Below are 16,037 nucleotides of genomic sequence, written 5' to 3'. Positions count from 1 at the left end.
TTCACCCTGATGCAGTTTCAAATGCTCTGCTCATCATACAAAATGACTCAGATGACTTTGATTAAACCAGTGGAGTTGGGTGTATTACTATTAAACTACCTTTATGTCCTTTTTGGAACTTTTGGACCCCATTCACATTCACAGTCACAAACAAAAAACAACAAATCATACAAGCATGAAATAACATGGGTTGAGTAAATGATTACAAAACATTATTTTTGGGGCGAGTTATCCATTTAATCTGAAAGTTTCTGACACATTGATGCTGGTCAAAGCTGACAGACAAACCAGCTTTGATGTTCTAAAATAGCTTAAGCTATATTTTCCAGCAGGGCTGTTGTAAAATTAATTCAAAATAGAGTGCATATTTGATCACAACTTCATATGCCATCCCAATAAGTGCAGTGTACTGTACTTCCTCTTCCTCTGTCTGCCCTTTTCCTGCTGCGATCCACAGGGCAGACAGGAACGAGACATGAGATCATCACATCCACTTTGACTCGTGCTTCAACCTGGGAGATGAAGAAAGAGCTGACATCTAAACAGACAGTGTGCTGTGAGCAGAATTAAAATAGTTTCTGCCTCTTGTCTCTCTAGGAAAAATCATGGCACTCCCTCCTCCCAGCTGTCCCCACTGCAAAACCTAAAATTAAACTTTCAAAGCGCATTGCTACTGCTCATCCAAAACTGAAGCAGGCTGAATTTTGTTACACTCAAACACCAGATGACAATAAGTGCTATGGGTCACTTGCAAAACATTCCCTGAAATAAACTTGTCTGAAGACCACAAAATGATGTGCAAAAACATTTATCTATTAATAATGAAGAAACAAACATTATTTTTAAAAATATCAAAAGTATGTTTAAAAGTCCTTTAGTATAAGCAACAGAGTTGAACACAAACACATTTCTGGTTCTAGTCTGGTGTTGATGAATGTTTTGCTGAACCTTTTTAATGGAGTTTTAGGGGTACATGCAACAACAACAACAACAACAAAAAAAAAAAAAAAGTTGGGAAACACCATTTAATCTTTCATGATGAAGCACTGGTTAAAAACAAACAAGGACAGGTTTTACTGCTTAAACTGACTGGAAGCATAAATCTTACAAAACAAATCAAGCACAAATTTTGTTTTCGTTACACATCAAAAAAAGACGACGGCTGTCTGTTTCTTGGCAGCTCCCCCTTGAGATGACTATAATTAACTAGCAGGAAGCCAGCTGTAGGTCCTTCATGAGAAAGCTCTGCATTACTGTGAAGATTCAAACTGGACAAGACGGGAATAACAGCCATAAGCAAATGCTGGGTGAAGACATGGGGTTTACAGACTTCAAATGGAAGCAGAGAAAAAGCAGCAAAATGAGCAGAATGGCCCCTAATTTGACACTGAATTGCAAATTCAATTGTAAAATGGATTGACTTCATGTCTGTTTAATTATATTTCAATAAGATAAATAATTTGCAATTAGGTGGCATATCATGTAATTAATTGCATCTAATAAAAATCAACTGACACCCTAATTATTGCATACCTGTAAGTGTCATGATATGAAAAATAATCATAAAAATAAAACTATTTAACATTTTGCAATTTAATCATTTTTATTATTTTTTTTTTATTTGCAAGTATCATTTCTGATCTATTGACAAGTTTCATTTAACTTGTTTACAAGATTGTTGCATCGCTCACATACTTTCTTCAGGATTTTGAGATGGGAATAAGTGTTGAACATCCTCTAATCAGCACAGCTATGTGAATACATACTGTAGCTAGAGTATTTATATTCTAATTGTTAGGCAATCAACATAAAAAGCAGGACATTATTCTATTTCCCCCCAAAGTAAATTTTCTGAACATGAATTTAGAGTAGCTTTTGAACCAGAAACGCTGTATTCAGCACTCAGTTTTTGAGCATGACAGCCTATCAATAATGTAGAGGTTTGAAAATTGGTTATATTACCTCTTGCTCCCAATATTTAGTATTAATGTGTTCCAATTGGACTGCAAATACACTGTAATCCTTTCTAAATGTTATTATAAATATTACATAAGCATGTTTTTTTTCTGATCTGGTAGAGTCCTTTTCCTTCCAACAACACTGTACATCATTAACCCCATTTAAAAAAAAAAAAATGGTTTTTCAGAAGAAAAATGCATACATGTTTGAAACAACATGAGAGGAAGTAAATGATGACAGTATTCATTCTGGGGTAAAATATTCCTTTAAGCTTGCACTTGGAGAAAAAACTAAAACATTGTTATAGGTGTAACTAGTTTGAGAACTACTGCGTTATTCAAAAGAGACACCCTAAAGCATGACATCATATCCTGTTGCTCATATTTGTTGTGGTGTAATTTTGCATGCTTAAAATCTAGTGTGATTGGAGCAAATAGAATTCCGAACAAAAGCGGAGCTCATTCTTTTCCTGGTCTTCCTTCGCATCTTTCGTTGCCTTCTTTCCTCATACATGCCCTCGTTACATCATATGCACTCGGGGCAACCGCATTGTAAGACGTTTTACACACTTCAGTAGGATTCCCTCTGCTGCTCTAATGGCTTATCAACAAAGACATAGGGGGTGATCAATTCTAACATGGCTTACGTAATGAATTGCTAATGAATGATGCTCATGTGAGAGCATGTGGAACTGCCGGTCGCAAAAGGAGCTTCACGGTTAGCTGACTAAAATGTAAAGTGCTCAGTTATGTAAGTCAATATGTAAAAGGATCACACTGTCCAATGTAGATCTTCATAATAAAACATCAGAGTGCGTCTTGTACAGTAAATATTTGAGCTAAATAGCAGTGATTTCCATTTCAGAAAATCTTCCAGCTTAATAGACCTATACGTTGATTATACAAATTGGAAGGAAAAAAAATTGTTTACAATGAAGACTAGTTAAAATAGAAGCCTTGAAAAGCTATTTTATTCTGCAACAGGCATGTAGAAATTTTACAAACTGCTATGTTGACCAGCCGTCTCTCTGATAACATTTATGCAGAATTTTCTCTAATAAAATATCACATGGAAATTATTAATCATATCCATTTTCTAATGGTAATGATTAATCATCTTCATTTTCTAATGGTATTATCACTAGGTCATAGTCACAATTTAGTTTATTAGTAAGTGACAGCTGTTAAGAACAGCACCGTTGTAAAAAGGTGCAATTTCATACAGTTTGCCATTTTAATCTTCACAGCGGTTTCTATTTAAGGATATATTAGCGGCTGATGACAAAACGGCAGGTGGGCAAAGTGAGAGGAATGGGGATGCCACTGAAACCTAATAAACAGCTCCACAGGCCAAGAGAAAACAAGCTGTCTGCAGCATACCAAACACGCTTCCTTTACAATCTACATCCCTGAGAAAGAAGGAATTGGTGCCAATAAGCACGGAAATTATCACAGAAGTATCTCTGTTGACCTGTAGCTGCTCTGAAGCTTATTAATGGGGGAAGAAGAGGAGGAACACAACGATTTAAACAGCTTAATAGTTGACACAAAAATGAACATTGTGCTCACCCTCAGGCCATTCAAGATGTAGGTGAGTTTGTTTTTGTTTTGTTTTTTTTTCCCATCGGAACAGATTTGAAGAAAACTTAGCATTTCAGAACTTGCTTAGAAATGGATCCTCTACAGTGAATGGGTGCCGTCAGAATGTGAGTTCAAACAACTGATAAAAACATCACAATAATCCAGAAGTAATAAAACACAACCAAACTGCTGTTCTTAGCTAAAATATAGAGTCCTATATCCATAATATTGCTTTCTCCAGTAAAACGTTGTCTTGTCTGAATCAGGAGAGAAATATGCGCAGATCAAGAACAGTTCACAAATGAAAACAAAGCAGTTCTAAACAAATGTGTGACCTTGGACCACAAAACCAGTCTTAAGTAGCAAGGATATATTTGTAGAAATAGCCAACAATGCATTGTACGGGTCAAAATTATTGAAGTAAAGTAAAGATCATGCTCCATGAATATATTTTGTACATTTACGGCAGGAAATTCATCAAAAATTTAATTTTGATTAGTAATATGCATTGCTAATGACTTCATTTGGACAACTTTGAAGGCAATTTTCTCAATATTTTGATTTTTTCTCAGATTTTCAAATAGTTGCATCTCGGCCAAATAGTTATTGTCCTATCCTAACAAACCATACATCAATGGAAAGCTTATTTATTCTTACTTCATGATTTTCACTAGAGGAAGTGTTATTAAGAATTATGGACTTGTGTTTTGGCAAGAAGCAACAGTTTGAAATTAAAACACATTGATGCATTTGTTGCTTACAAACAACTTTTTGCAGCTTTTCATTTCACAAGACAATAAATCATTTGGACTACTTGTGAGTTTATTGTGATGATTGTATTAGGTGTTTGGACTCTCATTCTGACGGCACCCATTAAGTGCAGTGTTGTAATGCTAAATTTCTCAATACTAGATCAATACTAAGGCTAAATTTACACTCATCTACATCTCGGATGGCCTGAGGATGAATACATTTTCAGCATATTTTCATTTTTGGGTGAGCTACGCTTCACCTGAAAAATGGTTGAAATTAGTGATGGGCTATACTGTAAATTTCACTGATCACACTGCAAATGCTGGAACATTGAGAAGTCCAGGAAGCCTCAAATAAATCACAAAATCAACTAGCTACCCAACTTGGTTTTTCATGGGATTTTAGAAAAAAAAAACAACTAAAAAGATTAGACCCATTTTATCCTATTTTAATACTATACTTAACCACAATTATATCACTGGGAAACAGGAAAATAATTCAAACAGTTTAGCCAAGCATGAACTGAAATGAGAAGCAAGCAAGCTAGGATTTAAATTAAATTAAACACTTTTAATATAGTTTTTTCCCCTGAGAACCAATTATATTGTTAGCAAAGTTATAAAAAGCATCGCAGAATTCAAAGCCCTTTTCCCATGTCCATTGCATGTGAAATGAGAAAACTGTGCCATCACGCACTTCTCAGGTTGCAGGCTTGCTGCATGTCAAATCTAGTTTTCAGCTGTGCTATTGTTTAATAACTCTTAGCTCTTAGCAAACATTACATTGTGAGAGGTTCACAAAACTTTCTGTGCTGAAACGTGTCGTTTCAAGGGACATACAAGCTTAGAAGTTCATATAACCGAGGACAAGATATCAGCTGGGAAAACTGAAAGGTCGATGAAATACTGAAAGCAACGGGTGATAAACATACTCATGGTAAGAACAAAATCGATTACACAAGCCATTTTCACATTTGCCATTTTATGAAAACAGCATATCGTGGACTCATTCACCACTTTCTGTGTGGCAAGCACATCTCAGCAGGATTAAATCAATGTGATGCAGAGCACCGCTTAGCTCAGGAACTTCATCTGACAAATGCACAGGATCCAGGCTAAGCAAAGGAGCATCTGAGGAAGGAAGCATGTGAGCTTTAATTATCAATGTGGAATCTTGTGTGTGTATCCAACAGGCTTCAGTCACATTGCTGACTTCAGTCAGGCATCTATAGAGCTGGGTGACAGCATGGACAGAGGTGCTGTATTATTTAAACAATCTTCAGTCCCCTTCCCACAAACCTACTCCAATTTTTATTTCCTCGGCACTATACAAACCCACCAGATACCAGCAAGCTAATGCAACTTCCAAAATAGATGCCGCTAGCTTAAATTTAAATTCAAGACCCATGCTTAAGATATGCTAATTCTGATCAGGGATTGTTGAGGTGTAACTATATGCCTGAACACCTGAATGCCAGTTTATTTTTCCCACTAAACCAATTTACTCTTGCTATTACATAATTATTATACATTCACATTAATGAGCAATGGATTTTCTTATACGCTACAATTCAAGAAATTAATATTTTTATTCAGCAAAGACGCATGAAATTGATCAAAAGTGACAGTAAAGGCTGTTAAATTCTTACAAATCTATTTCAAATAAATGCTGTTCTTTTAAACTTTCTGTTCAAAGAATCCGGAATATATCAGGGTTCCACAAATATGTTACTTGAGCAGCAAATGAGCATATTATAATGATCGTAACACTGAAAATTAGAGTAATGGCTGAAGAAAAGTTGGCTTTACCATCGCAGGAAAAAGGTACATTTTATTTTAATATTTAGCCTATCAATATATTTCAGTTATTTTAAATTGTATTATTTCAATAAATTACTATGTTGACTATATTTTTGATCAAATAAATGTCTAGATCAAGAGAATCTTTTAAAAGCATTTTTAAAAAACTCATCAGTAGCACTTTACAATTTGACAACATTAGTTATTGCATCATGTATTATGAGCTAACAATGAACAATTTATTACTGCATTCATTAATCTAGGTTAATTTATAGATATGCTATATCACTCTATTTCATGTGTGTGAATACAATACATTGACATACATTAATTTATACAACTTGACGTTAAAAATGTATTTGTATATGCAGAAATTAACAGATGTAGGCATTGTTCATTATTAGTCCATGATATTTAATGTATTGAATCTTATTGTAAAGCTTTGCGTTGACTAAACTCTTGTAGTTTTACTTATTCATTATTGTGCAATTCACTATTCGTAAAGCTATAAGTAAAACATTCAGCCAATGAGGCATTTTAAAAGACTCTTTAGCTTAAGCATCATTATTTTTAGACAGATGTTTGGTGAAAATTAAACTCAATACTCACACATCAAAATATTAAATTTACACATAAAACTATTTAAGTGGCTACCCAACATAAATACTGCCATGTTTCTGCAAAGCACAAATGGCAAGGGGTCATCTCTGTACTCTCTCTACACTACCGGGGATTGACAGTCATTAGGAGTTAACAAGGGCTTCCCCGAGCCCTCTGATCTCACGCTTAGCAGAAAAGAAGGTTCAGCTATAATGACAAAGCTTTTTAGGTCTGATCAGGCTGTGCAGGCGCTAAGTGACAAGCCGTAATCCTGTGCACTCTGTGCAAGTTGCAACGCTCTCAGATGCAGACAGCGAAGACTAACCTTTCAGTCATGAAATACCGAAAAACAAGCTTCCTATTCACACATAATAGATATAATTGGGACGCAAGCTAAAACACCCAGAGGACCAGGCAGTTATGTAACTAAAAGAACTTGCCATCCCGCTCTGAACTAGACGAGCAGAAAATGGACCAAAAGGAATCTGGGCCTGAGTTTTAGTCTTTATCAGGAATGAAAACTTCGATTGGGCTGCGTTCATTTGGCTTTTAGCTAAAAATCGGTCCGTTTGAGCAAACAGAAGCCCAGAAGTCCCTCAGGATTTAATTTTTTTTCCCCAGACGCCGTTTTGTGCACAACAGTGGTGGAGTTAAAGACAGGATGGAGCACACAGCTAGGTACGGTCTGAAATGTAAAGTGCGTCGTGTTAAGATCCTACAGTAGTTGGAAAATATCACCTTCGGCTCTTCAATCTGCCAACGTCAGGGCTCTTGTTGAGCCTGTCATTTTGTCAGACTAAAACCAGACAAATGGAAACTCCATAAGACTTCCCACCTAAACCACACCTGAATATTAGGATCACATGCAAAGAAATGGATCACTGCCATGAGAGTGCAACCTGGAGCATATGTTCAGATCTTAATGCACTAAAGGTGTCACCAGCAAAATTATCCTCAGTGTGAGGACAATTAGGCCAACAATTAGAGTTCAAGGAACATTCAAGCAACTTAAGTGTAAGCAACTGTCAGCCATGCATTCAAACAAGCCCCTACCTTGCATCCAAACATGAGTGAGATGGTGCTGTTGGTGCATGCTACTTTACAGTGGCACAACATTGGCGAAAAGCAATCCAAGTTTTTGATGCTGGGAGACATTCTCTCTGCGCCCGGGCACTTCAATCCATCAGCGATTGAGGTGCCGGCCAATTGCTTCCACGAGCGCTGGCCGCTGCCTGCTCTTGACGAGCACCCTCATCCCTCGGCTCGGTCCGTGGCAGGGGGAGCAGAAGCGGCGACGTGATGCCTTCATCCAGCGAGCCCTTGTCAGTTGAGTCCACCGCTCTTCCGTCCTATCTCTTCGCTTGACTCGACTCGATCGGCCGAGAGATTAAAGCGCTCCCGAAGAGAGCTGCACTTCAAGGAGCTCTGGAGAAGCCATGCTGCCTGCCGTGACCAGGAGGTGTAACGGTGGGAGGAGGAGGGTTAGAGGGCAGCGGAGTGCGCAGGGTCTCGTGTCACAACGCGAAGGACTCTGCGCGATCCATTAGTGCTGCTGCGCTTCCACCTGCTGCAGAGGAACCGCTGCCATGACTCGGAGGAAAGAGGAGCAGGTTCGGACGCTGTCCTACTCAACTATCCAAACAAGACGCGGCGAGCGGCACAGAGAGAGAGGAGAGGTAAGCAGACTGGAGGGGGAGGGGCGAGCAGTAGCGTTGAGCTTATTACACAGTTCACTAGAGAGAAACTGAAGAGTTTCTGAGCCGAAGGTTGCAGCATGCGGACCGGGAGAAGGGGATAAAAATGATCCGGATCGTTCAGAGGAGAAACCGGGGGAAGCGGAGACTGCTTTCTCAACAGATTTACAAAATCACAAGGACAACAGAGGAGGGAAGATATTGAATCAAACGGCAGCTAGTATGACCTCTGATGTGCAGTTATGAAATTTGATCTCAACGAGCAATACGCCAGTGAAGTTATAAACTTGAAAAAGCATGACATATCCTTGTGTATGATAAACTAGGTCATGTCAGTTCAACAGCCCAGCCTATTGTTTTCTTGAGTAAAATTTCTAACAGTGAGAGTAGGGTCCAAAATTTACTTTAATTGAGAAAATGTATCAGCCATGAAACTAAAAAGTCGAAGTCATTGTGTAACTTATTGTTTACAGCACAAGTTTGTTACTACTTCTCTGGTAAAACTGCACATAAAATCGTGAATGTTTTCATATTTTCTTGGCTGTAGTCATTACTAAATTCTGTTGTGGTGTGTTCTGGAGAAATACAGATAAATACTTCAGGTATCCTAGATGAACTTCTGATGCTAATTTTCCCACTATGAAAAAAAAAATTATGAGAGTCATAACAGATGTCTTCATTTAGCGGCCTGTGCACAATTCAAATAAAAGATATTCTACTACTCTTACCAGCAAGGGTCAGACTATCATTTTGCAACTCGATTCAAATTAATATAATGCTGTTCTCTATAAAGTTTTTATTTACTCACCAATGAATCACTGAGGTGCATGAGTTTATTCTGGACTCTAAGGGAGTAAGAGAAACCATGAAACTAGGGGTGCACAGTTTGGGGGAAAATATCAATTATTATTATTATTATTATTATTATTATTAACAACAGCAATAATAAAATAAATGTTATTACAAATATTAAACAAAATAACACTGCAAAAATAAAGAGTATTTTAGAAAAAGAATATAATAATTTTATTGTACAATACAACTGTAAAATCACTATACTAATATTTTTGACTGTCATAATTTCTTCATTTTCAAATGTTAAACCATTGAACTTTTATTTTGGTGGAAAACCACAGGAAGTCATTAAGGGTGTGTTCATGTTCACTTGTCATGTTTGGTTCAATTAAAACAAACTCTGTTAGTGCAGTTCATTTGAGTAAATGTGAACGCTGCCATCCGAACCCTGGTGCACACCAAACAAGCGGACCGAGACCGCTAAAAAGAGGTCTTGGTCCGTTTCCAAGCAAACTCTGGTGCGGTTCAAAAAGAAATATGAACACAGACCAAATACTTCTAAACAAATCAAAAACAGGATGTAATGACAAGATGCGCCACTATGCGACATGACTTGACGACACGGAATATCCAAAACAAAATGAGCAAAGGGCAAACATGGAGCGACAACGAGGTAAAGTGCCTTTTATGAGCTCTTCGTGAGTTCGCAGGTGGTAAAACAAAATCATATGTACACACAACAATGAGCTTGCTTAATCCAGCAGATAGCATTAGGTGTATTCGAAGGAAAGCAGTGAATGGATACTTTGATGTCATACACCGATCGGTCTGTGCAGCGCCACTTTCAGTCGAACACACCTATTGTTTGAGGTGTGATCGGTAGGTTCCATCATGAAATATACATCATTTAGCCTGACCAATCAGGTTTTGAACGTATGACTATGCCTTTAGGTTCGGTCTCTTTAGGTTTGCTGTCAAAAATGCCAGTGTGAATGCCAAGAGGACCAGGACCAAATGTATAGTTTTCTTTTTTTGGTCTGGACCAAACTAACCAAGAGAACCGAATTACAAGTGCGATATATTAAATTAATTGCGATAAATGATATTATTGTCATTTCAGACCATTTTATGCCCCTGATTATATAATGACAGTATGACATTATAATATAATAGCATAATAATGCAAGTATAGTCTTTCAAAGAACAAAGAACATGGCAACAGTTTAAAAGCAGTCCAATTCCATGGGAAAAAAAAAAAGTGGACTTGACAACCATGCATCCAACATGAGTTGTGGGAGTCAGATTTGACTGATCACGGGTCGAGAGCATGACCGACTGATCATGCTGGAGGATTTGCTGCTCAACAGACCCTGAGTTCATTGACAAATATCTTGTAAGATGTGCTTCTTTTACACCGAGTTCGCGTGATTGTGAAACCAAAAGTGAAAGTAAACAGGGGGCTCTCATTAGGGCTGGGCGTTATATCGAACACAATGATCATGCGCATCTCAGTAAAACCGGTTCCATGATTAGCAGTAAATCTCCATCACCTGCTTTCAAATGGAGCGGCATTTAATACACAGAGCCGTAGTTCATATATCAGTGATCTACGGCTCTGTGTATTAAATGCTGCTCCATTTGAAAGCAGGTGACGGAGATTTACCGCTAATCACAGAACTGGCTTTACTGACGAGATGGGCATGATCATTGCATTCGATATATCGCCCAGCCCTAGCACTCATTCAGAATAATTTAAATACTCCACATATTGATAGCGGCGAAAATTATATGCATGATTAGAATGTTTGCACTAAAATAATATTGTTTTCGCAAAACTTCGAGGGGTGAGAACCAGAAGGGCGTAAGTGACATTTTTGGTTAAATGGAGATATACACGTCAAATGAAAGCTCTTAATGAGCTCTTTCTACTGGAAAAAGTACTGTCATCCATGAGTGTACAAATTTGTATTATAACCAATTGAAATCAGTACACAAAGTCAGATCAAACTATGGTAGAATTTTTGTTTTGGCTCTCCTGTAAAGTTGGTGAAATGTCACTTACGCCCTTCTGGTTCTCACCCCTCGTTATTTTGTTTGAGTGATAATTATACTGATGCGCAAAAATTATATGCATGATTAGAATGTTTGCGGGAGCAGGCAGTAATGGTCAGAAATTCAGCGGGAGTGGGATTAAGAAACAGTCCCGCCCAGGGATTTAATGCAAAAACGTACACAATGAGTGGCGACTGTAGAAAGCAAAAGCCGAATCCCAGACATTTTGGGCGATTTAGAAATCCCAGCTGGAGGCATTTTTTAGGTCCAAAAAGAGGACATGTCCACGAAAGAGAGGACGTATGGTCACCCTAGTTAATTGGCTCTCCTCCCTCATTCGGCTTAAATCCAAAATGTTCCCACACCGGAGCTGAAGATTGCGGCTTTAAAACAAAGTCCTTTCTAACTGGCTGTAGTCATCACGAAACACTTTATAGCCCAACGCAGTGGGTTCACGCCTTCTCTTCAACTGTGTGTATGTGAAGACGCTATCTGAGCCCCACCTCCGCCACAGACATTTTTTAAAATTTAAAAAACATTTATCAGTCACAACAGATCGCGGCACAAAAAAATGATCACACTCATTTCCCTATATCGTGCGATAAGTCGATACATTGACTTTCACAACAGGTCTACATAGAACTGAGCTGCTCTGAGATACTGAAAAAACCCTACCGTGAGCTGCTTGTGTGTACAAGAGCACAGTGCTGCGCTTCCTCTCAAACATGCAGCAATAGTTCTACAGAGACCATTAAAGGTAAATTTTGGTATTTCAGGTGACATTGTGGAGGTCCTCCTAAATTATGAAGCATGAGTTTATTAGCAGCCTGCAATAAATCCGAGTGTGATCATTTCTCCTCTGCCCCTCCTCCCTCCTGCCCCCCTGCCACACTACATCATTTGAGCCGTTACATCATCAGAGTGCAGGGAGGCATGCAGATCCCAGACTACTACAGCACAAACACACACGCACATAAACCTCACTATTAGAAACAAAAGCTGCATCTGTCGCAGGACATGCCAGCTTCATCTGGCTACTGGAGGAAAATCAGGAAAATCGAACTCTTATTCCATATAGTAAAATTACTACACCAATGATGTTTTTTAACAAATAATTTCACATTATAAAATACAAAGATTTCATATTGTTGTTCTAGTAATGTGACCACCTTAAAACTAGGAATAACCAACAGAATTTGCATTAAACTGTTTTCAAAATATTCACATTCAAAACCACATTCTTCGCTAAATACAACTAAATTAGATTAAATATTGCTATGATGAACGAGCATGATAAAAGACTACACAGGGAGAGTTAATTTCTCGTTAACAGCCAAAATATAATAAGATAAGAGCCACAGTTTCCCTGGTAAAAATATTTCTGTGATTTTTATGAATTAAGAACAGAACACCATCCATCATCCGATCCTATCTTCAACAAAGTGATTTCATCTGATATATACACAATGACTTTTGGAGGAGTTTCGATCCGCCAAAAAAATTATTCATCCAAAGCTGAAGCTTATTATTAACTTCTAAATCAATCCTTCCCACTGAGAGTTTCAAGGAGAAAAGGACGATTTGTGCATAGATCCATAAACTTGGCTTGGTGTTGAAGCATTTCTTCAAGCAAAAAGTTTGTGTATTGCTGCGTGCTCAGCAGTTTCTGAGAACAATGAGGACTTCTCTCCTAATAAATTGTGTACGCAGGCTGATGCTAATCATTCAACTGCCTTGCAGAAGCTCTCAGAGAATATCTAGATGGCATACTGCTGAATTCCCACGATACCATCAAAGAATCAGATACCAATAAGACTGAAACTGTGTGTGCAGAGAGAAACTTGTCTCTCATTGCCCAGATGAGTCTTTGTTCCAGCATTCATTTCTGCTGAAATTTGTCTTTTAATACCTGGATGCAATCTTTTCCATAAAGAGAAAAGGCTATGTGATGACATGGAAGGAAAAGTTACCAAACTACACAAAAGTTATGAAGGTGATGACGGATATGGTAATATGCCATATGGTATGTGGTCCCATAGCTCAGAATATATTCAGAGATTACCTGAAGTTGAAGCCTGGAGTGTCATTATAATCAGTCTATAATATGGGGCAATTTGTTTACTCTTGTGGTGTGTATAAATGAGTGGTGTGGTTGCCTCAACTACACAAATTTAAACACGTGATGCTCACTGTCTGCATCTCAATATATGAGGACATGAACTTCATCTCCAGAGCTGCTCTGAGAGTCATTTCACCAGATTTACACCATTTCATGTGAAAAAAAAACAAAAAAAAAACACTATTACCATTAAATACACAGTGAATCTGTCAAAACAAAAAGTTCAATTTAACTTACAGAAATTAATGACAGAAATATATTACTATTGCACACCAAAATATAATTCTGAAAATGATAATATTATTATTACCACACAACCAAGACATTTTTTCATCCGTTCTAATTTATACAGTTCTGTTGTGCAGCATTTTATTTGACAATAATAATAATAATAATAATAATAATAATTATTATTATTATTATTATTATTATTATTAAAATGCCACATTTTGTTTTAAATTTGTATTTTCATTTGATTGCATTTTTAAAGTTTTATTAAATAAATAAATTAATTATTTTATTGGACACCATTTTTGATGATAAATTTGTAATTTATTAATTTGTTAAATCATAAAATCACAGAAAATAAAATAGATTTGGGGCCCTAAATTTAAAGGAAGCTACTCTGTTTACATTCACTCTCAAGGTCTAACAAACATGTGGATAGCATTTCCTTTTCCATTAATGGTAAATGAATAATGTGGGAAAAAAAATATATATTGTGATAATACTTTAGCAATACCACCCAGCCCTAGTCCATCATGTATAAATGTTGAGATGGTGTCAATGCTAGCATTAACACAGCGTTAGCTGAATAGGGCAGTTAGATTATGTTTAATTAGTAGGATTAAGTTTGATTGCAGAGGGAGTTAATTCTTAAATCAATAATCATGTTTTTATTTAGGGTTGGTTTAGTTTCCAGGTGTGGATCTTTACGTTTGTGTGTGAAACTTCCAATGATCTCTGAAATATGGATCTGCACTCGCTGGACTAAAGTGCTATGATGACACACAGTGGTCAGATGTTACTGTCAGACACAGAAAGCAAAGCTCAATCTGAGGAAGAACAGAAATGTATTCAAACACTGTATATCCAAGTGCCATAGTATTTAGGTGGTACTTCACAGTTCCATTGCATTTCTATCAGTCATAAACACTGTCATATTACTTTTTTATGTAAGGAATCCAGGTGACTGGGGCCATTTATCTTCTCCATCATATCCTGACAAAGAATGACTAGAGGAACTGAAGTGATGAGACTAGGTCTGAAACAATCCAATTATGTCACAGCTTTGACATTAATGAAACAGAAGACAGAGAGATTTAATTCAACAGTTCTCATAAATAATTTATATAACATTAAGGTGGTGAATGAGCATGTGAATATCTAAGACAGAGTAGGGATGTGCAGATTACATATTTTCAAAATCAATCAGTCAGTGATTTGTGTGAACGAATAGTCGATTAATCTGTCTTAAGGAGGCTCTGTATAATTAGGCTGATGTTGGGTTCACCTGACTGATCTGACCAGTTTCTTACAGGCCATTTACATAAGATGTTTCTTGCATTCAAAAAGACCTAGATGGGGTGCAACGAAATGGAATGGAACAGAACAGCTCATTTATAAAGAGCTGACACGCCATCTTAAACATAACAGTCACGGTGGGTCGCCTATCGGCAACATCAAAAACTCAATGTTAGACTATTTGGACAACTTGTTGACCATGACCATATGCAATTACAAAAATAGACAAAAAACGGTAACACTTTACAATAAGATTTAGTATGCACGATTAGTGGATGCAATATTATTACTTAAATATTTATTTTTTAAATTAGCATTAACAATAGGCCTACTTTCACAGTATTTATTAATGTAGATTAATGTAAATGTCGATTAAAATGTAACCTTCCAAAAGTATACTTCTACCTGAAAATTTGGATTGGATTAATTTGGATTAACTTAGATTAATTTTATATTAGATTAATAAATGTTTACTACAGGGTTATTATAGTTCACTAAAAATAAAACGAAAAACAACAATGTTAACTGAAATAAAATTTGATTATAAAAACATTTTATTTCAACTTCATTTCTCATTTTCATTTAGTTTAACTTGATTTACTACAATAACTAAAATTAAAACTGAAATAAAACAATGTAGACATTTATACTTACAAAATCTTTAAAATGAAAACACAAAATGAGTGTAATTTTACCTGTAAAATATTGTAAAAATGCAACAAAGCAAAAAAAAGTTAATAGGTTAACTAAGTTCCCATACTAAATTGTAAAAGGTCTAACCAAACATTTCATGTAATTTTACACTAAAATGCTGTTAATTGTACAGTTTTATAAGTAAAAAGAACAAAATAACTTTAGTCAAAAACTGTAAACTATATTTCTAGAATTACATGTGTGACACGACACATCGTGTTTAAATCATGTTTCTTTATTTTTTGTTATCAGTTATGTACATTAGGGTTTTATGTTACATCCTCTGTTGTATAATGAATGTTTATTGCATTATTTAAGTGCTGTGTGTTACCATGATGGTGTTTTGTGTTCGCATGAATGACTTGTGCACCTTCTTTATATTACTGTATCCTTCAGATTGTGGAAAAGCAACTTCTGATAAACTCTGATTCATAATATGGCTTTCTCCTTCACCACTCATGGCTTCATG

At 36.6% G+C, this 16,037-nt stretch overlaps 1 protein-coding gene across 14 annotated transcripts in view; it reads right to left on the bottom strand.

Annotated features, from left to right (window-relative positions):
• Positions 1-16,037, bottom strand: part of dlg1a (discs large MAGUK scaffold protein 1a) — a 127,634-nt gene that overhangs the window by 83,693 nt on the left and 27,904 nt on the right. For 3 of the 14 annotated variants that reach the window (XM_058777934.1, XM_058777936.1, XM_058777937.1), the window contains exon 1: positions 7,745-8,057. The exons of the other annotated variants lie outside the window; for them this stretch is intronic. In XM_058777934.1, the coding sequence (XP_058633917.1) occupies positions 7,745-7,846 (102 nt within the window). In that variant the 5' untranslated portion in view covers positions 7,847-8,057. Of the gene's footprint in view, positions 1-7,744; positions 8,058-16,037 lie in introns of those variants that run through there. 14 annotated transcript variants of the gene reach the window in all.

This window comes from Onychostoma macrolepis, chromosome 06 (assembly GCF_012432095.1).
Source record: "Onychostoma macrolepis isolate SWU-2019 chromosome 06, ASM1243209v1, whole genome shotgun sequence".
Lineage (NCBI taxonomy): Eukaryota > Metazoa > Chordata > Actinopteri > Cypriniformes > Cyprinidae > Onychostoma > Onychostoma macrolepis.
This window is presented reverse-complemented; position numbering and strand designations above follow the sequence as displayed.